Raw genomic sequence first — 25,442 nt, 5'->3', positions numbered from 1 at the left:
TTCCTTATTACTTGCTGGTGCTCAATCTTTGTTGAGCATAGGAATCAATCAATCAGTTAATCGTCTGGGAATGAGTGTGGCTGTTACCTCTGGGATGGATGGCTAGGTGAATAGGCTGATGGAAATACACACATACATGAAATATGCAGAGACAGACATTGGTAACATATAGACAGATGGGAAATATATATAGCTGCCCAGGCATACAGAGTTTGCTAGAGAGAGAGAGATGTGCAGAAAGATGTACATAAAATTCCATAATAAACTGTGTTTAAATAGTTGTATTACTTATGGCCATTTTTAACTTAAAAAACTTCATTTATACTAAGCCTGACACCTGGCAGTACTCATAAAATCTAATGAATCATCTTTAAACACAGACACAAGAGAAGTGAAAGATCATTTTTATAGTGCTCTTTACTTGGTATTCTGGGCATTAATACCCCAGTACTGGGTGCTGGAGATGGGACCCTGTTGACCTGGCTGTCAAACTTGTGGAGTCTCACCCTGCTGGAGCCCTGGAGCTAATTTGGGCCCTCCGTGGGGGCACTATTACAGTGTGGGCATCTGGAAGCCCCTGTGGCAGAGGCTGTGTGGCAAAATCCCAGCCAGAGCAAGAAGGTCAGAGTCTCTCTCTTTGGTGCTGGCGCTTGTCTCCTGGAAAACACTGCAGACAGCCCTAAGGATACCATACTAGGTTCCTGCTATCTCGTGGAAAATGGAACTTTCTGAACATATTTGTGTTGCACCCTAACACATCTAAAGTTAAACACAGGCTGGCCTGATAGCCCACGCCTGCCATCCCGGCACTTTGGGAAGCCAAGGTAGGAGAATCACTTGAGCCCAGGAGTTTGAGATCAGCCTGAGCAACATGGCAAAACCCCATCGCTACAAAAAAAAAAAAAAAAAAAAATACAAAAAATTAGCCAGGCTTGGTGGCACACACCTGCAGTCCCAGCTACTCTGGAGGCTGAGGCAGGGGGATCGCCTGAGCCTGGGAGGTCGAGGCAGCAGTGAGCCATGATCACATGACTGCACTCCAGCCTGAGTGACAGAGCAAAACTCTTATCTCTAAATAAATAAATAAAATTAAACACAATCATGGCAACAAGGATCCAATCAAAGTACTGTTTTAGAAAAAGGCACTTCATGGATTCTAAGATGTCATGGGATAGTAATTGTAAACTAGAATTAAGGCACCAAGGGATAACAGCCTCTGCTTGCAGATCACAAAAGGCAAGATTTTTTTTTTTTTTGAGATAGTCTCGCACTGTTGCCCTGGCTAGAGTGCAATGGTGTGACCTTAGCTCACTGCAACCTCCGCCTCCTAGGTTCCAGTGATTCTCCTGCCTCACTCAGCCTCCCGAGTAGCTGGGATTACAGGTATCTGCCAGCACACCCCACTAATTTTTTTGTATTTTTAGTAGAGACGGGATTTCACTATGTTGGCCAGGCTGGTCTCAAACTCCTGACCTCGTGATTCACCTGCCTTGGCCTCCCAAAGTGCTGGGATTACAGACATGAGCCACCGTGCCCAGCCAAGAGGCAAGAATTTTTAAAGCAGAAAAGTCCAAGTACACCACTGCCCTTACGGCATGAATCCCAGAGAACACACACTTGCTGTACCTTATTCTGATACCAAGAAATGCCAAGGTGAGTGCCATTGGAGCTGCAGTGGAAACAGACCAGGGCTGCTTTGGGAGGCCTAAATTCTGGGCCCGTTGATGGCAGAGCAGTTTTCAGAATTCCCAAAATGTTGAATCATGGTGTCGTGCCTCGCCTCTCCAGCAGCCGTTAATTGTAAAACCAACAGATTTCATCCTTGCTTGTTGAGGAGCTGATGGGGAAACTATGGCAGGGGCACAGCTGTGCAGGCTGCTCTTCAGGGAAGCTGGGCGAGTGGGGCTCCCAGGAGGCCTCGCTCTGTGGAAGTCAGTGCCTGGGAGCTCATAATGAGCTCTTGAAATCCAGAGCTGATTGACTTTAGCTTATTCCCAAACAGTGTGACATCGAAGACGACTACAGGGAGATCAAGAAGACCCAGGGAGAGAAAGAGAGCTCTTCAAGACTGGCCACCTCCGCCAGTAATACTTTGTCTGCAAACCACTGCAACATGAACATCAACAGGTACGTGCATTTCCTCCAAAGTGGAAGTGAGCTGGAGGGATCTCTGGGTCTGAAAGTCACCTGCCGTGTTGGAGGAGGGTCTGGCTTTTTGCGGACTGCTCTGGTCTAGGTCTGCAGACTTACCTCCCTCCATTAACCCAAGTTTTATTATTATGGCTACACAATGCCTCACACTATAGCTCCCGATAGTCATGCAGTCGTGCTTGTCCATAACCAAAGGCAAGCTACTAGTTACATACAGCTCTGCACTCCCCAAGATATGCCCTTCTCCCCAAAAAAGCTTAATAACTGAATTTCAAATAAGTATTTTAGTGGCAACCGCTAAACTCATAAGAACACTAAGCTTATTACACGGATGAAGAAAAACACACTTCAAGCTGAATCTCCATATGAAGCACCTAAAGCAATTAATTGGATATAGACTAAAATTGTGGTTTTAGAAGGGTCCATGCTCCCAAGGTTAAATGGCCACCCAGACACTTCTCTCAAGGGGTTCCAGATGGACTCATCCAACACTGAATCCCCTCTGTGATAAATGGCCTGCTAGCAAGGCAAGATCCCAGGTATTTATTAGAAATGAGTAGCTTATCAGTCGTAGAAGCTCTTTCTATTTTGAAATACCACAGCACGGAAACCACTTTTCCTCTCTAAGACACTCCTCACCCTCCCTGACCATATACATAGGATTTTAGAGGGAGATGAATGTCTCAGCACAACACATAAAAATGTAAACTGAAAGGTTAGGAAAAGATGTAGAGCGGTGCTAAAACTCAGCAAGGAAATTGGAGAGCAAGGGTGCACACACGCAGGCCCACTGCAGTCCAGGATCACCTTGGAAGGGAGGCGAGGGCTGCCCCTGCATGCTGCCCACTCCTCAGTCCTCTGTGCAGGGCGGATGGCAGCCCAAAATATTGGGAAAGGGGAAATGGGGAAAATGTGGTCCCAAAATATTTTTAAATGTCTGATATTATTATGTATGTGCTTGTTAATGCACTAAATAACCTTTCTAGCTGATCTGGTGGCTTCCATAATTTCTTAGCAGTGAGGAATATAAACCGTTTATCTGCACAACTGCAATATGATATGCAAATAGCTGTGATTTGGCTGGGCGCAGTGGCTCACACCTGTAATCCCAGCACTTTGGGAGGCTGAGGTGGGCGGATCACAGGTCAGGAGTTTAAGATCAGCCTAGCCAATATGATGAAACCCCATCTCTACTAAAATTATATAAAAAATTAGCCAGGTATTGGGGGCACGCACCTGTAGTCCCAGCTACTTAGGAGGCTGAGGCGGGAGAATCGCTTGAACCCAGGAGGCAGAGGTTGCAGCAAGCCAAGATTGCATCACTGCACTCCAGCCTGGGTGACAGAGCAAAACTCCGTCTCAAAAAAAAAAAAAAAGAAAAAGAAAATAGCTATGGGTGATTTCTACTGGTGACACAATCACAGATGTTAATACTTCTACTGCTAGGGCCGGGCGCGGTGGCTCACGCCTGTAATCCCAGCACTTTGGGAGGCCAAGGCGGGTGGATCACGAGGTTAAGAGATCGAGACCATCCTGGTCAATATGGTGACACCCCGTCTCTACTAAAAATACAAAAAATTAGCTGGGCATGGTGGCGCGTGCCTGTAATCCCAGCTACTCAGGAGGCTGAGGCAGGAGAATTGCCTGAACCCAGGAGGCGGAGGTTGCGATGAGCCGAGATCGCGCCATTGCACTCCAGCCTGGATAACAAGAGCGAAACTCCGTCTCAAAAAAACAAACAAAAAAAAAAAACTCTTGCTCTAGAGACAGCCTGGCTAGTTCTGATGGTTTTATTTATGTTAAGAAGTGACACAGTGGATACAAAAGTGGTTAGAGTTCTTTCTGGGAAAGGTGGTATGTGTACCTCTGGAATTGTGATTACTACTATCAAGTTTTACCAGTACTGTACAGCAGTTCCAGAGAAGGAGATTGCCAATTTCAAAGAAGAGCTCCAAAGATTCTTTGGTCAACTTGAACATATATATATATATATATAAACTTGCACTGATGAAAAAAGGGCAATCATATGATGTCCATGATAATATTTAATATCATAGTTTTGTTTTCTGTGGACTGTAAAAATCATGAAGTACATCAAATAATAGAAACCAAGGAAAAGGTCTTTTTTTACTCACATTTCAAGAAACAATTCATTTCTCAAGCTGTCCACATTATCTTCAACATTTCCCCATCAGTAGATGAGCAACTTTTGATTCTCCCAATGCACTTTTGCATAACACATCCTCTCTGTTGTTAGACACACAGTGCTTTTGGAACCAGAAATCTATCACCAGAAATTCTATCCCCACATGTATCCATTTGCATAACATTAAGAAGCAGGGTTTTGTCATTTGTTCTAGAGGCCTGTGTTTGTAATTTCTCCACCGTGACCACCAGCTAAGGAAATTGCTTTTCGAAGTGACTTTAATGGCTTGTTTGTGGTGATAACCAATACATGCAATTAAGAGAGCCCAACCCCAAGAATAATAAGTAAATCTTTGTTAGATGTCTTTTCCATTTTTTAACGGACTCTACCAAGTGACCTCTATAATTATCCTAAATTAGCGATGACTGAGTTTATTTCAGACTAATCTGTCCTCCCCAAACAATACTTCTTTAAAGTAATAGAGCCCTAACAATGTAATATACATTGCAAACTCAAATATAAGTGAATCCCTCTTCACTGATGGTTGATTTTGGAGAATGTTATATTCAAGCACAGACAGTAGTTTTGAAGGTAAAATAAGAAGTGAAGAATCAGAAACTATAACTTCTCACTCTTTTTATGTTCTAGGTTTAATCTGACCAATCCCTGGTTAAGTCACAAACTCACATATTAAGAATTGGCTTCACATATTGCAGGTTGTTCTCAGATTTTATTAGCTTCTATATAATATTTAGTACAAGCTCAGATAAGAGAGCAAAAGTCTTTTTAGAAATGTAGAATTCGGGCCTGTAATCCCGGCACTTTGGGAGGCCAAGGCAGGTGGATCACCTGAGGTCAGAAGTTCAAGACCAGCCTGGGCAACATAGTGAAACCCCGTCTCTGCTATACAAAAATTAGCCAGGCGTGGTGGCAGGCATCTGTAATCCCAGCTACTTGGGAAGCTGAGGCAGGAGAATCCCTTGAACCTGGGAGGCGGAGATTGTAGTGAGCCGAGATCATACCATTGCACTCCAGCCTGGGTGACAAGAGCGAAACTCCATCTCAAAAAATAAAAAGAAATGTAGAATTTTGCCAGGCACGATGGCTCATGCCTGTAATCCCAACACTTTGGGAGGCTGAGGCACCTGGGTCCAAGAGTTCAAGACCAGCTTGGGCAACATGGTGAAACCCCATCTTTTCAAAAAATATGAAAAATTAGCCAGGTGTGGTGGTGCATACCTATTGTCCCTGCTACTCAGGAGGCTGAGGTGGGAGAATTGCTCGAGCCCAGGAGGTTAGGGCTACAGTGAGCCAAGATCCGGCTATTGCTCTCTAGCCTGGACAACAGAGCCAGACCCTGTCTCAAAAAAATTTTTAAAAAAGAAATGTAGAATTTATTTATTGTTGTTGATTGACTTTCCCACTGCTTGTTGCTTATGCTTGTTAGGGAAACAGTAAGTTTTTTGTTGGGTATTTTGAGATCCTTGAATAAAGAACTTGGAAAATGAAAGTGTTGTTATTCTTAGTCATGTTCTTTGGTCCTAGCTCCAGAATTACTATTCATCCTGATAGAGAAAAGAAACAATGAGTGACGTTTGCTTATTGTTTGTTATAGTCCTAATGCCATTAACTTGTTTCCTGGTATAATAATTCCCAATAAGCTTCTCCTACCAGTAGGTCCCAGTTGGGTGGTTTGGGTCATATGAAAACATTTACCTTTCCCTGTGCTAACTCTGTGACATTCCGTTACTATAATTTCCTTTTTCAGCGTGGCAATACCAATAAATAAAAATGAAAAAATGCTTCGGTCGCCCATCTCACCCCTCTCTGATGCATCTAAACACAAATACACCAGCGAAGACTTAACTTCTTCCAGCCGACCTAATGGCAACAGTTTGTTCACTTCAGCCTCTTCCAGCAAAAAGCCGAAGGCCGACAGCCAGCTGCAGCCTCACGGTGGAGACCTCACGGTTCGTTGATGCTCCTCCTTTCCTAATTTAAACCAAAATGAAATTGAGCACCCCTAAGCTCTGTCTCTAACATAGCACAGTCTGAACACGTGCTTGAGGTCCCTTGAGAATTCCTGAATGCAGCCCACTTCTAGCAAGACTCAGCAGAGGACAGCCCCCTTCACCCTCCCAACAGAGAGCGGGAAAGAAGAACCCTTAGGGGGAGTTCTAAGCTTCTGTTGCTTGGGCAGGATTTCATTTTTCCTTCTGTAAAGAAAAGACCTAAAAGTAATATACCATCCCGCAACAAAGTAAATTAGGAGTTTGAACCAATCAACCTTTCTATTGGGAAATATTTCTTACCCCAGAGCAGAGTTAAATCTGGGATTGAAACCCCACACCGAAATCTACAGGGCCCCCACTTCACATTTATTGGCCAGTGTCTCGGCCACAGTGGGGGACCCTTACCACCAACCCTTTTCCAGTGATCTCACTGGTGATTCCAGCACGCCCCAGGGGAAGAGCAAGGGACTTGCGTTCAGAGTCTGACCTCACCTCTTAGCTACAGTGTGATCTTGGGCCAGTTGCTTAATCTCTCTGCTCCTGTTTCTTTACCTGCAAAATGATAGTGATAAAATTTAAAAGAGACAATATTATGAAAAGACCCTGGGCGGGCATGGTGGCTCATGCCTGTATTCCCAGTACTTTGGGAGGCTGACACGGTGGATCGCTTGAGGTCAGGAGTTCAAGACCAGCCTGGCCAACATGGTGAAACCCTGTCTCTACTAAAAATACAAAAATTAGCAGGACGTGGTGGTGGGCGCCTGTACTCCCAGCTACTCGGGAAGCTGAGGCACAAGAATTGCTTAAACCTGGGAGGCGGAGGTTGCGGTGAGCTTAGATCTCACCACTGCACTCCATCCTGGGCGACAAAGCAAGACTCTGTCTCAAAAAAAAAGACTCCAACACCTAGGGTCACCTATGCAATTAACACTACATGTTAGTTCTGTGCTGGCCCTTAACGGCCAGTGGCCCTGGACCACTCATCCTTACAGGAACATTAGTTATTTCCACACCCTCCCCCGTGGTAATCACTGTGCCTATCAAAACCAGCTGGGTGGCTGGGCATGGTGGCATATACCTATAATCCCAGCTTCTCAGGAGGCTGAGGCAGGAGAATCGCTTGAACTGGGGAGATGGAGGTTGCAGTGAGCCGAGATCATGCCAGTGCACTCCAGCCTGGGCAACAGAGCAAGACTCCATCATAAAAAAAAAAAACAACTAGCTGGGCTTTGTAAGGCAGGGAGTGATATGAGACTTAAGAACAGGACTCTGCAGGCCGGGCGCGGTGGCTCAAGCCTGTAATCCCAGTACTTTGGGAGGCCGAGGCGGGTGGATCACGAGGTCAGGAGATCGAGACCATCCTGGTCAACATGGTGAAACCCCGTCTCTACTAAAAATACAAAAAAAAAAAAATTAGCTGGGCATGGTGGCGCGTGCCTGTAATCCCAGCTACTCAGGAGGCTGAGGCAGGAGAATTGCCTGAACCCAGGAGGTGGAGGTTGCGGTGAGCCGAGATTGTGCCATTGCACTCCAGCCTGGGTAACGAGCGAAACTCCGTCTCAAAAAAAAAAAAAAAAAAAAAAAGAACAGGACTCTGCAAAGAAAGATGATGGAGGGAGCAGTGTATAACACTTTATCCATGAATTAAAGATTATTAAAAGTTGCAGGAAGTTCTCACAAGAGCCTAAATCTTACAACATCCTCAGGAACTTCTTTGTACACCCTCACTTGGGAGCAGGGGTCTTTAATTCTAGACTGAAATAATCGGAGAAGACCTATACTAGCAAAACATGGGACAAAAAGCCACCAATTCAAGATTTTTTATTTGCCTCTATATCCTTATGTCATGAGCAACTATGATATGCAGAAAACTGTAAACCAAATATAGATTTTATTTAGCTACTCTTCACCAAACAGGTGCTTATTCAGTAAGTACTTAACTACGTGCCGGGCACTGTGCTGAGCACCAGAGATGCAGTAACAATCCGGAAGATTCCATCTGTGCCCGCATGAAGCTTACGTTTGGCTGAGGAGAGAGCCTTAAACAGGGGATCACACACATCCATGATTTACCAGAGGCTGGAATTAGTCCTGGAGTGGCTGACTGTTTCTGCGAAGCAGGCTTTGACATTTTGGACTGTGTAATTAGTTGTGGTGGGGCTGTCCTGTGCAACATTGGATGTTTGGCAGCATCCCTGGCCTTCACCCAGTAGGTGCTACTCGCACCTACTCGCACTGGTGACAACTAAAAATGTCTCCAGGCATTGTCAACTTGCCCCCAGTTAAGAACTGCTGCTGTAAAGAGTTCAATAAATAACTTAAACGTTTATGGGCTTCTCGATCTCCATCCCAGCTACTCAACTTTGTCATTGTAGCAGGAAAGCAGACAGTAGATGAATACATAGGCAGGATTGGAAAATGTTCTTTACAAAAAGGGCCAGGTTTGACTCCCTGGCCATAGATTGCTGACCCCTATGCAAGATCTTAAAAGGCAAGTAGCCACATAGTAAGAGGCAGAGAGCATTACAGGCGGAGGAAGCAGCAAGTGCAGAGGTCCAGAGAAAGAACCGGACACCGGCCCCTGAGTCTGGGGCACAGAGGCCACAGGCAAGCATAGCTGAGGGGCCGCTTGGCTGAGATTGCTCCTTTTACCAAGAGCCGGCAGACACCACTGGAGAAGTTTAAGAACAATTTTAAAATGTTGACATCTGAGTTTCCTGGTCTCCTATAACAGTAGACTCTAACCCTTACAGTGTTACACATAAAAGCAGTCCATATTTAAAGAAGCATTTGTATACACTCAATTTTAATTACTTCAGAGAAACCATTTGCATTTCCTAACCACAGACTGTGGTTTTATGATCCACGTGTGTAGCACACAATAGGTGCCATGTAAATGTTTGTATCCCTAGTAATGTGATTTTTAAAAATTTTCCACAGACTAATGTGTTCCTCATATATATTACATATAACACATTATATATATATATATATGTTTGGTTTTTTTTTGAGATGGAGTTTTGTTCTTATTGCCCAGGCTGGAGTGCAATAGTACGGTCTTGGCTCACTGCAACCTCTGCCTCCTGGGTTCAAGCGATTCTCATGCCTCAGCCTCTCCCGAGTAGCTGGTATTATAGGGCACCCACCACCACGCCTGGCTAATTTTTGTATTTTTAGTAGAGACGAAGTTTTGCCATGTTGGCCAGGCTGGTCTTGAACTCCTGACCTCAGGTGATCCACCCACCTTGGCCTCCCAAAGTGCTGAGATTACAACTATGAGCCACCGAGCCCAGCCTAAAATATATTTTTTAAGTAATTCCTAGTGGTTCCTGTTGACTCCTTCGGGTCTTCACAAACAGCCAAGGAGAGCCAGCAAGCCTGTGAGCTGAGTGACTTCTCTTTTGCTAGAGGCAGTAATGGCGAATGGTTCTGAAAGTGTAGTTCCAGAATCATAGGTGATCTCGGTATTCGCATCACCAGGAACCAGATAGAAGGGCAGATTCTAGGGTCCTACCCAGCCCTGCTGAATCCCAGACTCTCAGGGTGGGGCCCGGCAATCTGTGTTTTCACCAGCCCCCTGGAGGATGCTGATGAAAACTGAACTGGCCAGTCTCCAGTCTAGCAGACTGGGGAAAGTAGGCATCTACACCCTAAGCCCCGGCCTCCACCACAGTCACTGTTTGAGTGTGGGCAAGTTGTTGAACCTCACCAAGCCTGTTTCTGGATCTGTGTGAGTGGACGTCATGACTTCCCTTTTGATATTGTCATGAGAATGACAGTTGAGAATACATGTAGAAGCCCACAGCTTAATACCTAGAATGCATATATTTCTTTATTGAGACAAAATCACCATCAATTCTAATACAGCACACAAAGATGTTCTGTAGAGCCAAAGGTACTCTATGTATGTATGTATGTATGTATGTAATGGGCTGCTGGCTTCACCAGGTGGCCAGTTTCTCAAAGACTTGTATGTTGTTTGTTGTTTAGAAAGCAGCTCACAACAATTCTGAAAACATTCCCCTCCACAAGTCACGGCCGCAGACGGAGCCGTGGTCTCCAGGCTCCACCGGCCACAGGGACTGCAAGAGACAGAAACTTGTCTTCGATGATATGTAAGTTCATCTTTAATATGGTGAGAGGCAAGACAGAACAGAAGCTGCTCAGGTGGAAAGGGCGCGGGCACCTTGGTGTGGCCACATTCAGCTACAGTGCGGCCTTTTTTCCCCCCGGGACTTGGTCATTGAAATGTCCCTCTCAAAGGAAATTGGAACCTTCATTTTGAGTGCATGCCTGCGTCCTGGTGGGGATTTTGGGCGGACAGAATAATCAGTCCTAATGGGGTTGGATCCAGGACATCAGAAAACAAAGGCAAATGGCATTAATGAGTCTTATACTTCTAAGCGCTTGTACTGTGGGCTGTTGGCAGTTTTATGCTACTAGAAAGAGAAGCATTGTTGTTTTTGTAAATTATAATAGGCAACGAATAATAGTGATTTACTACTGAAAGCTTTTTCCCCCAACTGCTATATTCTTTATAATAGTATAAATGATTCTTATAGCGGAAAAAAATGCCGTCATCCTTCACCCAATTCTAGCACTTTCAGTCTCACCCAAGTATAACTTCCATTCCTAGCATCATTTTAAAAGGAGGAGAAACAAGAGGAGAAGATGAATAAAAATAGTGTCCTGGAATGCTCTCAAGAGGCTGAAAATGACAAACGAGAAATGATAAAATGATGCTGAAAATTATTTTGGCTCTTAGGGAAAATATATGTGTCAGGGATAAGCCTGGAAGGCAGGAGATACTCAGCTTGAATCCTCTGCAGCTTTAGCTGTCCTATGGGCATCAAATACATGGCTTCTCTTTTGAGAAGCCATGGCTGGGTGAGGCAGGAAAAATTCAGCCCCAGGGTGGAGCAGCTGCAGAAACAAGCACTCCTGCCTTCTGAGGGCTTCCAGTCCAGCTGAGGAGACAGACTACAAGCCACTAACCCCACAGGAAGTCAGAAAATAAAATGGTTCTACATGTCTGAGAGTCCCAGTGGCAAATGGCACAGCTCCCTCAGTGGGCCCTCCTGGGATCCATTAAATGCTATCTCCTAAGGGGTACCACGTGAGCACAGAAGGCACCGTGCAGGGGTAGCTACCCCAGACTCATCGTCCACCCCGCTCCTCCATCCCTAACTGCCACCCAGAGTCTCAGCATGATCTATTTATCCACCTCTGCACACTTCCCTGGGAAATTTAAAATACTGTGTTGTAGTCTTCAAGTACTGTGTGGACTCCCGTAAGCTATTTGGGGCACAGAGTTTTGGGAGTGAGAGCCAAATCCACATTTGTTGTTTGTTTTGTTAAGTGAATACATTCCAGGTAACTGGGTTTTAGGAAAGCTTGAGGGCAGCCCAGGAGGGCGTGTGTGTTTCTTTTCTTCCTGTGGCGGCAGCTGCATCCCACTCCTGCTCCTCACCACCCCCTTCCTCTCGCTGTCTGAATTGCCCTTGCCAGGCAGCCAGGGAGGTAGGTGGTGATTAATCCCCAGGGAGGGCATGGAATGGAACTAGAGTCAGGTGGTCAACTTCATTTATAATTAGAGTTCAGGGATATAAATTGTTCATGTGAACTTCAGCCATTTGTGAAAACAAGAGATTAGAATTGTATATAAGGGTAACATAGAAATTTGCATTTGGAAGTCATAAGCCAACAACATGATCAAACAGAAGAAGCATTAGACCCTGAGGTACTCAAAACACCACATACTTGCAGTGGATGGATTTGAGAGCATTGTGTGTGTGTGTGTGTGTGTGTACATATATATATTATATATATATATAAAAAATACAAACACATATGTAATATTAAAATCCAAGGAATTTAGCATAGTGTGTGTATATATATAAAAAATACAAACTCATATGTAATATTAAAATACAAGGAATTTTTCAGTGTATGAACCAGAAAGCTAAGTCAGAAACAACAACAACTAAATAATTATACTTTGATCTGCAGGTACTGGACTTTTTTTTTTTTTTTTGAGACAAGATCTTGGCCTGTCACCCAGGCTAGAGTTCAGTGCAGTGGTTTGATCATGACTCAGTGCAGCCTCAAACTCCTGGGCTCACACTATCTTCCCGCCTCAGCCTCCTGCCTCCTGAGTAGCTGGGTCTACAGGTGCATGCTACCACACCCAGTTAATTTTTTTTTTTTTGGAGAAATAATGTCTTACTATGTTACCCAGGCTGGTCTCTAACTCCTGGCCTCAAGCAACCCTCCCACCTTAACCTCCCAAAGTGCTGGATTATAGGCATGAGCTGCCATGGCTGGCAGTCCTTGGACTTTTTATAAGAGGAAATGTTTCTCAATCTGCTATGGCTAAAACTAACATAATTTTCTCACTATCTGTGTCAACAAAGAGGCTGTTATCATTTGTTCTTCCCATTAGCAATATGTATAATTTTCCTGGCTGACAGCTACAATAAAACTGTTTCTCCTTTTATGGATATAGATAGAATAGAATTAAAAAGCACTGTTACATATCCATCATATGGAGAGATAGATGTTGTGTTCCAATTGCCATGTGTCCCAACTGACTTGAAATCCATAACAGGAAAATAAATATGCAACTCTAACAGCCACTCAACCATCAAACTAAGAAAGTTGTGGAAAGATTCTTCAAGCTTGAAATGCAAAAACAGGCTGGGCATAGTGGCTCATGCCTGTAATCCCAGAACTTTGGGAGGCCAAGGTGGGTGGATCACTTGAGGGCAGGAGTTTGAGACCAGCCTGGCCAATATGGTGAAACCCCATCTCTACTAAAAATGCAAAAAAAAAAAAATTAGCCAGGCATGGTGACGTGCACCTGTAGTCCCAGCTACTCGGGAGGCTGAGGCAGGAGAATCACTTGAACCTGGGAGGTGGAGGTTTCAGTGAGCCAAGATCGCACCATTGCACTCCAATCTGGGCCACAAGAGTGAAACTCCATCTCAGAAAAAAAAAAAAAGAAAAACAGAAAAAATAGGCATCATCTCTTCTTTAAACAGTAAAAACAAGCAACCTGCAAGAGATCACTGAGCTAGGATGTCACCTAAAATTGTGCAAAACATCTCCCAGGTTCCACTTGGTATGTCTGGAGCACTTACTAAGTGCCAAGTATAGGTGCAAGAGCTAAAGTAAACTGATTAATTAATTTTCGGTTCTTCAGGGAAGAGAGGGGCACGTGGTGACCTCTGCAGGAAGGTTTCATAGGATTACTAAATTCAGTTCTCCACCTCCTCCTTGCCCATCTCCATTCCGTGCCAGCTTCCCCACCAGCACCCTCAATGAGAGAGGAAGACCTCAGCCCATGTCACTTTCCTTGACTTCTCTTCACTGAGGGTGAAGAGTGAACTTCAGCCATGCGTGAAAACAAGCAGTGAAATGACCAAAGAGAGACCATCAGTGGGAGAAAAGAAAGGACTAGATAATTAGCACGGGAGTGATTTCGAATTGATGGAAATTCAGTTACCGTGATCCGAAAAGTAACAGATGCCACACTGTCATTTAATTTTTAAAGCCGCATCATGCAGCTTTTTTAAAAAAGTAAACTCATCTCTTTGTATTATAAATACTTGTTAATGGTTGAATAAACATGAGATTCAGGCAACAGCTGAAGCCAGTAGGCTCTCAGTAACAAGTGTTGAATGAACCCAGCTGAATTATAAATTACATTCCCAGGGGAGAGTGCCTGCAATTTTTTTTCTGTGACTGTCAAGAATCTACATGCAGGTGAATGTAAATTAATGGGCTTCCAAGCCCCTTTTCCTATGTTACTTACCAATTAAACAGGCACCAGTCAGTGCCTTTGGGATACGGACAGAACTAAGCAGAATAACATTCATTTTTAAAATGTGATCCAGGTCAGCGTGTTCTTTGTATGTTGCGGGCTCATATTGGTGGCAGTGCGACGTCACCTCCTCCCCTGACATTTAGCAAATGCACAACATTTACTACTTGACAGCCACAGTATTAAGGTGACACTAGTGTGATTACCAAACTTCTGTTTAAAAAACAAATCTGTAAAAATTTGTGTCAATGAATGACAGCACTTGATTCAACTCGAGGCATAGAAACTGGTCTTATTAGTGCAAAGCCATGAGCTGTAAGTTACTTGGTGTCATAATTAGTGACAGGGGAATTCTTGGCTGGGGAAAATTGAGACCAAACAACTGTGTCATGAAGCCCTCAATACGGAAGTCCTCGGAACAGAGCTAAGTGGTGGTGAGATGCTTGGCTGGAAAACCAGCTCCTCCATCCTGCCCGCTATACTGCTGTGCTAGGAAGCCAGAGAACCCCAGGTGCCAAGGCTGCCTGCCGTTCCCTAGAAGAAGTGCTGGCTGCTGCCTGTGTGTCACATGGAAAAGTAAGTCACAATCAGCACATATAGCCAAATCAGCAAACGTCCCATCTGTCCCCATGGTGCCCGTAACAGGAGCCCGGCTACCTGAACCTCCCAACGGTGAGGAAAGACTGACTATAGACTAGGCACTGAAGGCAGTGGCCGAGAGGAAGCAAAAGGGGGACTTGACATTTGTAATGTACTTAGCACAGCAGTCTCAGAGCTAAAAGGATTTTAATTTTATAGAGGATGGGAAGATGCCCATATGTAAAAGGTTGGTTCTCTACTAGCATGACTTAGTCAAAGGACACCAGTTAAAATCCTTGAGTAGGTAAAATTGCATCTGGGAAGGCACTCCTTCCCAGGGCTTGCAATGGACATGTTCCCCTGAGGGTCTCCTCTCCCAGTCCTTTCAAAGCAGGACCCCACCTTTTTATTTTCCTGATAAATCATTAAGCCTTTATTGGTCTTCATGTGGAATTTCTCCCATTATGATAGCCCTGTGTCAAGGCCAGGTGCTTATTTTGTTCTAATCAAAACAGAGAGAGAGAAATGGAGTAGGATTTGTAAGGGGTGAGGGGGAACAAGGACATTCAGATCTCCTGGATTGAAATCTCAGCTGTCTGATCATTTTTAGGGTTTTGTAAGATTATTTTAAATGTCACACTCAGAGAAAAACAACCATCAGATTGATAATTTCCCATTTCAACGGAAAGTTACTTTTGATTCGGTGACCCAAACCTGCCCCACTTAGCCTGGGCATCCTGCAGAGCAGCCCCTGCCTTCTGTGCCCAGCCGAGAAGGAAGCAGTCGCCTGCAGGAGCCTGTGGCCTGGAAGAAACGGTGAATGGCTGTTTGTGCCTTGAAGAAGCCAGGTGCCAGGGACTCTGGGGCCCCAGCCAGCATCAAAGTTGCGGAAATAAAAGCTGTGTTTGAATCCTTGCTACCCACATGCGATCTACCTGCTTCCGTGGGGAAGTGCCAGTGCCAGCATCCTGGAGTGCCTGACTCTGAAGTGCCCTCATCCATAGTCATCACTTACTCTGTGTATTAAAAATAATTACTTCTTATGCATTCTCCTCAAAGCTGGGGACATATTAACACCTCTGGGGCTTATCAGATGACAAGCTGACATATCGGATAGCAGATGATGAATTCATTTGGTATGCAGTTGCCTATTTGTCTGATTTGGGTTTCAACTTCCCTAAGAAAATCATCCAATTTCTGCCGCGCCGAGGAACTTGTTGTTCAAACACATTGAGCTCTCATTCCTGCCAGTTTTCACAAAACAGGCTGGCTCTGCCGAGGGCGGCATTTCACAGAAGTAGGAATTACAGAAAGGAGTCTGCCAGGCTCTCTGTGGGAGACCATTCAACTCTATCCCAGCCACAAAGGAGAACAAAAAGCAAGGTTGCTTTAATATTCCTGTGCCAGAAGAAATATGGGGGTAGCTCAAACCCTGATGCTGCCGAGAACCAAGACCGTGTGTTTCTAGGTGGGGGTGGTGGGAGGGGGAAGGGAAGAAAAGAAAACACTCTATTTTGTTCAAGTGCTCAGAATGCTTTTGTTGGAGGGAGCTCTCATAACGAAGATGCATGCGGCTAAGCTCTGGCTTTCAGATCACTCAAGCCCTGTTTCTGAAGAGCCCAAGATTCACAGTTAGTTACATTTATGGTGTTTAATTAAACTTTTATTAGGTTTGGTCATGTATCATCATAAAATACCATCACTGCGGGAAACAATGTGAAGAATTCTACTACGTAAATGAAAAACAAAAACTCTAGATTTTCCATGTTAAAAAAAATAGATGGAAAATCTGTTTGAACGCTGAGATAAGATTGAATTTTAGTACCTTTGCCATATTATATTCTATAACTGTCACAATGGTGACAGCAATTTTACTTTTCCTACTGACTTGTATATTGCTGTCAGAAGGGATGCCTTTGTGAAAGTGTGCATTCGTGGCAAGGCTGGACACTGGGTGACATGCCATTGGTCCCATTGGCTTTATAATGATCTGCTCTGAAAGTACAGCACTAGAAATCACCCAAAAGGAGAAAATGGGCCAATCATCAGGCAATCTTCAGTGACTCATTATAGCGAGCCCTCCATTCTATGCAAAGATGAGAGTTCTAACAAATGTGTTCATAAGTGGCCTCCAGATGGTATCTATGCTATTAGCATCTCAGGTTACTATTATAGTTGCTCTGATACAGTCAGAAAATTAGGTGTGTTACTTATCCACATGCATTATTGTGAGATTCTGTGATTCAGCCTCCATATCAGGATTAAAAAATATGCTCCTATGCTGCAGATGAAAACAATGTTGATTAAGGAGCTCATATTAGGAATTGTGAGCCACTGCCATTCATAAAGGTAACTTAGAAGGCTGGTGGAAACTAAGATGCCATAGCTTATAACCAAGATGATAATCCTTTAATGAAAACAAATGCATTTGAAGTAGTGATCTGTTAGTGACAAAACAGGGCAAGAAAAAAATGACCTAACTTACATACTAGAGTATAGAACAGATAATGATGTGGAGAATTTCAAGTTGCCATGGAGACGCTCTCTGGCTCATTGGATGCAATGCTGCGCCCCATCAGAAGGCACCACTCCTTTCTAAGCTCAAAATGAATTCAGTGCCATTCATTCAAGAGGGACCTGCTTACTTTCTACCATGTGCCAAGAACTACAGGATGGGGAAGATCAAAGAAGTCTACAGCATGGTCCCTGCTAAAAATGTACCAGCAACCAAGTTACCAAGTTGCACACATGCCCAGTACAGCTCGAAAGATAATGAAATACCCAGAAGTGTAGTAAACAAGAAGTGCTGTGTGAGATCAGGAAGGACAGAGGTGAAATGGACCAAGGTTACTTGGAACACCTTATGGCAGAAGAATTTGAGGGGTGGGTAACATTTGACTCATAGAAGACACTCAGTGAATGAGCAGAGAGGAGAGTGTTCCAGATGGGGGGAAGTGATAAGCAAAACTCCTCAGACCAGGATGCCCTGTTATCAAGACAATGAGGAGCTACCTCTGACTTTAGCCAAAGGCCTTCATGAATAAGCAATATGGTTAAGAGGGTTAGTAGGAAAGATTATTGGGGATCTGAACTGAGATTTGATCTCATAGGCCCTGGAGGCTGATTTTAGGTCCGTGAGTAGGATGGTGATATAATGAAAGCCATGAAATCCCAGTACTTTGGGGGGCTGAGGTGGGTGGATCACTTGAGCTCAAGAGTTCGAGACCAGCGTGGGCAATACGGCAAAACCCCATCTCTACTAAAAATACAAAAAAATAGCCAGGTATAATGGCATGCACCTGTAATCCCAGCTACCTGGGAGGCTATGGTGGGAGAGTCGCTTAACCACAGGAGGTTGAGGCTGCAGTATTGGTGATCATAATCACTGCCCTCCAGGCTAGGCGACAGAGTCAAAAGCTCTCTCAAAAAACAACAACAACAAAAATAACACCAATTGCCGGAGTTGGAACCAAAGACCAGACAATATGTGAACAATATGTGGACAAAAGGAAAACTCACCAAGGCAACCATAAAGTCATTCATATGGAGGAAGCATGGGCATCCAGGAGATGGAAGAAAGAAAATGGAGTGGCAGGAGGAGGGCCTTAGTAGGAAGGGGACCTCAGGCCTCACCCCCAGTGAAAAACCCACCACAATGAATGGACAGTTCCAGCCCTCAGTGGGGGGGCATGGGGGAGAGGTGAGGAGCCATTTTGACCCAAACTATGCTGTGATTCTGGTTTGTTTGATTAAAATGCAATGTCATTGTTACAGAAAAACATTGTCACACATTGCTTTTTTAAGCATTTTGACTTATTTGGATAAATGAACGCTCTGACCACCTAATATTAGAAAAAGGTAAAAGACCCATTAGGATCTGAAATAAGGCAGTTCAAAATAAGCATGTAATAATAGGTTAAACAGCCCATGATTTATATCACTACTTTCATCGTGTCTTCCATTCAGAGAGTCCTGGCTTATATTTGATATGAATAGGTCAAGTTTATTATATAAAGTGTTTGTCGCCAGTGCGTAAAGAATGTCGTTTTTTTTAATCTGTCGTGCCAAACATTTAAAGGTACTGTCTAATGAGTAGCTTAGCGTAACTGGGCATCATTACACACACTCAAATCAGTCTCTGGATGAGTTACCTTCATCTCCCGGCAGAATCAGCGCTAGCCAGGGTTATTGCTTTAATAACGCAGATGTCTGCTGTTAATGTTTACCAGCTAGCTAATCAGAACTCTAGAGAATACATGCCATGTTTGCATTGTTACGAGGTAGACATCATTTTACAATTAACTTCATTACAACTGGAATGTAATCATCTAACATTACCTCTTTTTATTTTTCACTGTGAGGCTTTAAGATAATTCAGTATATATACATAAAACTCTAGGTACTAGATATGCATATAAATGATACTTATTTTCATAAGGATACATAAATATACTCACCCATATATATCCGTACAATTATTATGAGGTATATTTACAATCGTTACATTAAAAGGAGATTGTTTTATGTGAATATTGCATAAAATAAGATTTCTCACTTTTTTTTTTTGACCATACAATAAAAAATATATTCACAAATTAAACACTAGGGGGCCATGTTAGAGCCACAGTAAATATAGACTACTGATATATATTGAATGTGTTTCAAGTTGCTAACTTAAGAGAAAATGTATTGTGGTATTTTACATATAGGCAGTAATTTGGAAGGATAAAAAACACTTAATTCCACATTGAGCAGAGTTTTTAAATTGTTAAGTTTGAGTGAAAGGAAAGAATATTTTTAAAAGATCTTGCACTTAAGCAATAATGATGTTTAATATCATTCTCTCCTGGTAGGCCTCGAAGTGCAGATTATTTTATGCAAGAAGCTAAACGAATGAAGCATAAAGCAGATGCGATGGTGAGACCCTTTTCTTTCCAGATATGTTCTTCCAAATTATGTGTGTACTGCGGCTTCATCACTGGGACAATGTAGCTAGGGTAATTATAAAATCTATTACAAGGATGGCTGGGTCTGTTAAATGGAGAAATGTTTATATAATCAAGTATTCATAGCCCAATAAATTATGACTTCAACCAATAACGCCTGACTGGGAAAAAGCCCTGGATAAATGAATATTTCAATTTAGTCCTAAGGTTTGAATAGTAACTCGAGCCAGTGGAGGCAGTGGGTGGCAGTATTTTTTTTTCCTTTAAAAAGTGAAATCTAGGGCAGGTCGCGGTGGCTCAAGCCTGTAATCCCAGCACTTTGGGAGGCCGAGGCGGGTGGATCACGAGGTCAAGAGATCGAGACCATCCTGGTCAACATAGTGAAACCCCCGTCTCTACTAATACAAAAAATTAGCTGAGCATGGTGACGCGTGCCTGTAATCCCAGCTACTCAGGAGGCTGAGGCAGGAGAATTGCCTGAACCCAGGAGGCGGAGGTTGCGGTGAGCCGAGATCGCGCCATTGCACTCCAGCCTGGGTAACAAGCAAAACTCTGTCTCAAAAAAAAAAAAAAAAGTGAAATCTAGATTTGCATTTTTCTCTTGTTAGCCTAACAAACCCTTGGCATGGTCCCAGGATCAAATCTCTTTTCAAAAACACTTGTGTTCTTCACATGTATCTGCCAAAATGAATGCTTTCTCTGAAACGGTACAACACAGAAACTATTATCTGCACATAAGACTAAAGTCACCATGATTTGATGTTTTCAAAGAATGACTTTTCTTGCTTGGATAACCACCTGTTTTGGAAAGCTTGAAGCTCTCAGGCAGAAGATAGAAAACTTTATTTTTTTCTAAAAGAGATCATATGGTTGTTCCATCGTAAATGAATGAAGTCTAAAGGAACTGCTTCCCACCTACTCATTCCAGTTTTAGTCTCCTCCAGTGTTCATAACTGATACTGAGGCAGGTGCTGGAAATGAAGATGGCATTTCCAGTGGCCTTCAGAATACTGAAGATGTTTAAACTGTAACAGTACCCCTCTTCCAGTGCTACCTATGTCACCTATTAAACACTTATTTACATGAGGACCACTGCCTAGGTACACTGGGGTACAGCACAAATAACCCCTAAGTATCAGAGAATAGAGAAGGGCAGCGGAAGGACAGCTCTTGTCCACACAATGCAAGTCTGATGGAGACGTCTGGTCATCTGGAGAAGCTGATGCATGACCACTCTTGGAGAAGAGCATCAGATTTTTAAGGAGAATGAGATTTGCTGCCTGAATCCAGTATCTAAGGTTTACAGCATTATTTATTCATTGTCCTCTTGCCCAACCTTACCTCTCCTGGAGACACTCTGCTCCAGCCAGGCTGGTCCCCTACTGGCCACTAAGCATACCTTGCTCCTGCCAGCCAGCGGGCCTTTCCACCTGCAGAGCTTCACTCTCACAGACTCTCACAGGCATACTTGCACCCTCAGCGTCCTTCCCAGATCAAGCCAGACCCTACCATTCCTTCGCGGCATCATGTTCAGTCTCCTCCCTGCGGCCTTCCCAGCCTCTCCATAGCCCCATCACTAGCTTCCTTCCCTCCATCTCATTCGCACTGGATGCCTCGTTTTGCATTTTGTTGGGTAATCACAGACTGCCTCGCACTTTGAACTATCTTGTAGGTGTACATTTTCTCTCTCCAAGTATATGTTCTGAGAAAGAACTTTGGCTTATTGAGTGCACATGCCACAGAATTCGGTGCTTTAGGAAATATTAATATTAAATGAAATGACTTCATCTGAAAGTGTTATCAAGAAATAATGCATTATAGGCCGGGCACGGTGGCTCACACCTGTAATCCCAGCACTTTGAGAGGCTGAAGCAGGTAGAACATTTGTGGTCAGGAGTAAGAGACCAGCCTGGTCAACATGGTGAAACCCTGTCTCTACTAAAAATCCAAAAAAAAAAAAAAAAAAAAAAGAACCAGGTGTGGTGGTGCACACCTGTAATCCAAGGTACTCGGAAGGCTGAGACACAAAAATTGCTTGAACCCAGGAGGCAGAGGATGCAGTGAGCTGAGATCATGCCACTGCACTCCAGCCTAGGTGACAGAGTGAGACCCTGTCTGAAAAAAAAAAAGAAAGAAAGAAATATTGCATTATAGACTACACTAGCTTAGTAAGCTGTTTAAAAATTTGATTTGCTAATGAGAGGAAGATTTGCTCTACATTTCTGTTTTGAAAGCTGTCATTACTAATGAAATTTGGTGTGTGTGTGTTTTGTGTTTTTTTTTTTGTTTTTTTTTGTATTTTTAGTGGCAAGGCTTGGAATAGTATTTGAGTATTACATCATTCTATATTTTGAATGATGAATGAATCATTTGAAAATTGGAGATTATAAAGCTGATTTGTGGTTGCCCTTGCTGATATGGGGAAAGAATAACACAAATTTAGACAGCTACAGATAATCCCATAGAAATTTTTAGAATTTGTTTGTTTTTAGAGACAGAGTCTTGCTCTATTGTCCAGGCTGGAGTGCAGTGGGGTGATCATAGCTCACTGTAACCTCAAACTTCCGGGCTTCGATGATCCTTCTACCTCAGCTTCCCAAAACACTGGGGTTACAGGCATGAGCCACCATGCCCAAACAAAAATCATTTTTATTATTAATTTTCAACTTTGTGTCCCATTTTAGCAAAGCTGAAATAGCTCCCTGAGTTTTATCTTCTCTCCTTGCCCCTACTCACACTCTTAGGTGAGGTCTTAACTATTAACGACAAAAAATAAATAAGTAATTGAGGCCAGGTGTGGTGGCCTAATTGCAATCCCAGCACTTTGGGAGGCTGAGGCAGGTGGATCACTTGAGGTCAGGAGTTCGAGACCAGCCTGGCCAACTGGAGAAACCCCATCTCTACTAAAAATACAAAAATTACCCAGGCATTGTGGCACATGCCTGTAATCCCAGCTACTCAGGAGGCTGAGGCAGGAAAATCCCTTGAACCCGGGAGGCAGAGGTTGCAGTGAGCCCAGATTGCACCACTGCACTCCATCCTGGGCTACAGAGGGAGACGCCACTCAAAAAAAATAGATATATTGAGAAGAGGAAGGCATAGAGATGTAAGTGCCACAAATAATGTTAAAGATAATAACCAAGGCCTGAACCATCCAAGTTGGGGATGTACCAAAAGAAGTATGAAAACTCGTATGGGACCAGACCTATCAACTTTGATGTATATTTAGCATAGCATGCAGGAACAAGGAATGAAGTCACCAAACCATTAGGGGTTAGAAAGAGGGAAACAGAAATTAGAGCAGCCATACAGTTCTGAGCTCTGTTGATTGGCAGCTGTCACATGGGTTTGGTACAATTCTGTATGTAACTGTTGGCTCACTTACTCCAAGCCAGTAACAGTTTGAGAAAATAACTAGGAAAAGAAGTATGCTGTTTCTTTCTTCTCTTGGCTTCATTCACAGGATTTTGGAAGTCAGAGGTGGGTTTCTCAAATAAAGTATATAAACTATATGACAATGCCATTTTTTTAAAAAACTGTTGTTTAGGAAGACACTGTGTGTACTCTGTTGATCAGGTGGAAAAGTTTGGAAAGGCTTTGAACTATGCTGAAGCAGCCTTGTCGTTTATCGAGTGTGGAAATGCAATGGAACAAGGCCCAATGGAATCCAAATCTCCTTATACGATGTATTCAGAAACAGTAGAGCTCATCAGGTAAGCTGGGTTTTGCCGGATGTGGGGAGGAGGTGAGGAATGTATGAAAGTACTATGGATACAGAGAAAAGAATGTCAGCCTGCACCACCCACCACCAGAAACCAGTGTTCATCCCCCCACAATAAGAGGGTAAGGTTGTACAAGGCACCTTGGCACATCCTGCCCCCTCTCTCCTCTGTGAGCAAGGGAGGCAGCTGCTGTAGCCCCCAGCTGCCGAGGGAGGAGGCTAAGTCTGAGTGGGCTGTGACGTGCCTGCTCCTCCCAGCTAGGAAGTGGCAGATTTTGAGCCTATTTCACTCCCTAGAACGGTGATCATTAAAAAATCTGGAGACAACAGATGCTGGAGAGGATGTGGAGAAATAGGAACACTTTTACACTGTTGGTGGGAGTGTAAATTAGTTCAACCATTGTGGAAGACAGTGTGGTGATTCCTCAAGGACCTAGAAATAGAAATTCCATTTGACCCAGCAATCCCATTACTGGGTATATATCCAAAGGATTATAAATTGTTCTACTACAAGGACAAATGCACACGAACGTACATTGCAGCACAGTTTACAATAGCAAAGACCTGCAACCAACCCAAATGCCCATCGATGATAGACTGGACAGGGAAAATGTGGCACATATACACCATGGAATACTATGCAGCCATCAAAAACGATGAGTTCGCGTCCTTTGTAAGGACATGGGTGAACCTGGAAACCATCATTCTCAGCAAACTGACACAAGAACACAAAATCAAACACCGCATGTTCTCACTCATAGGCGGGTGTTGAACAATGAGAACACATGGAAACAGGGAGGGGAGCACTACACACTGGGGTCTGTTGGGGAGAAATAGGGGAGGGACAGTGGGGGGTGGGGAGTTGGGGAGAGATGGGGTGGGGAGTTGGGGAGGGATAGGATGGGGAGAAATGCCAGATATAGGTGAAGGGGAGGAAGGCCGCAAATCACACTGCCACATGTGCACCTATGCAACAATCTTGCATGTTCTTCACATGTACCCCAAAACCTAAAATGCAATAAAAAAAAAAAAAAGCCAATGAAGACCAAAAGAGAGGAAAAAAAAATTCTGGTTCAGGTTAGTATCATCTAAATCTTAACTCCATCCAGTAAATACATCAGGAGTATTCAATGAAAGAAGATTCAGGGGGATTTTATGGAAGGAGAAGCCATCTTATAATATACTGTCTGATCGAAAAACTGGGCGTGGTCACCATCCCCCAACCTATGTTAAGACCCGTGAGCAGACATGTCAAGGCCTTCGATGGGAAACACTTGTCCATGATGGACACCTGGAAAGGCACCTTCTTCACATCTCTGTAATGAACAGTTAAGGGAATTTCATCCATTAGCCCTACTGAGAACCTGCGTAGTATGGTTTATGTTTTTAGCCAGTTTAACTGCTTGACATAATGGCTAATATCCATTATGAGATATAATTCTTCCTGAAACTAACTTTAAAGATTTTTCTGATTCTGGGGTTATGTGCAATCAAAGCTTTGACATTTTCCACCATGTCCCAATATGGTGGGACACTGAAGATCTCTAATCATCTTAGGATGTGATCTTTTTGGTCTGCATTGGCCAAAAGATGCTGCTTGGTGTTTTACACACCACTCTCCCTCAGTAAATAGTTTCCAGCCTGCGAAACTGTTATGCTGACATCAGAGAACACATCACCTCCAAAAAGCATTCTTCAAGAATGTTTTAAAGTCAACACTGCCCATTTTTCTTAATAAAGTATTTTTACTAACTCAGTGTATTGGCAAATCCTTTATACTGTCTTTTTATATGGCACATTACTTTCAGCAGTGATGAAATGAAAACAGCAAAATAAAAAGATGGGTAAAAATTACTCTAAGAGATCCCAGCACCATACATTCCTTCCTCAGAACAAGGCCCAGCCTCAAATGTTCATAGGCAGGCAGGGAGGAAAGTGGGTCAAACTGGACAGGGACAAAGCTGGAAGATACCCTGGCATGTGAGTACTTTGAGCACAGGCATATTTTTGGGTTTTGTCTGATTGGCTCATTGGGGATCCTTGGCCCCTAAAACATTTTCCTAGC

At 43.5% G+C, this 25,442-nt stretch overlaps 1 protein-coding gene across 7 annotated transcripts in view; it reads left to right on the top strand.

Annotated features, from left to right (window-relative positions):
• Positions 1 to 25,442, top strand: part of AFF3 (ALF transcription elongation factor 3) — a 565,049-nt gene that overhangs the window by 519,641 nt on the left and 19,966 nt on the right. For all 7 annotated transcript variants that reach the window (XM_064371398.1, XM_021671747.2, XM_064371399.1 and 4 more), the window contains 5 exons: positions 2,003 to 2,127; positions 6,066 to 6,267; positions 10,300 to 10,424; positions 19,564 to 19,627; positions 23,233 to 23,369. In XM_064371398.1, coding sequence (XP_064227468.1) covers positions 2,003 to 2,127; positions 6,066 to 6,267; positions 10,300 to 10,424; positions 19,564 to 19,627; positions 23,233 to 23,369 — 653 coding nt within the window. The remainder of the gene's footprint in view (positions 1 to 2,002; positions 2,128 to 6,065; positions 6,268 to 10,299; positions 10,425 to 19,563; positions 19,628 to 23,232; positions 23,370 to 25,442) is intronic.

The sequence above is a fragment of the Aotus nancymaae genome, unplaced genomic scaffold (genome assembly GCF_030222135.1).
Source record: "Aotus nancymaae isolate 86718 unplaced genomic scaffold, 86718_ANA_hifiasm-v0.15.2.pri h1tg000131l, whole genome shotgun sequence".
NCBI classification, from domain to species: domain Eukaryota; kingdom Metazoa; phylum Chordata; class Mammalia; order Primates; family Aotidae; genus Aotus; species Aotus nancymaae.
This window is presented reverse-complemented; position numbering and strand designations above follow the sequence as displayed.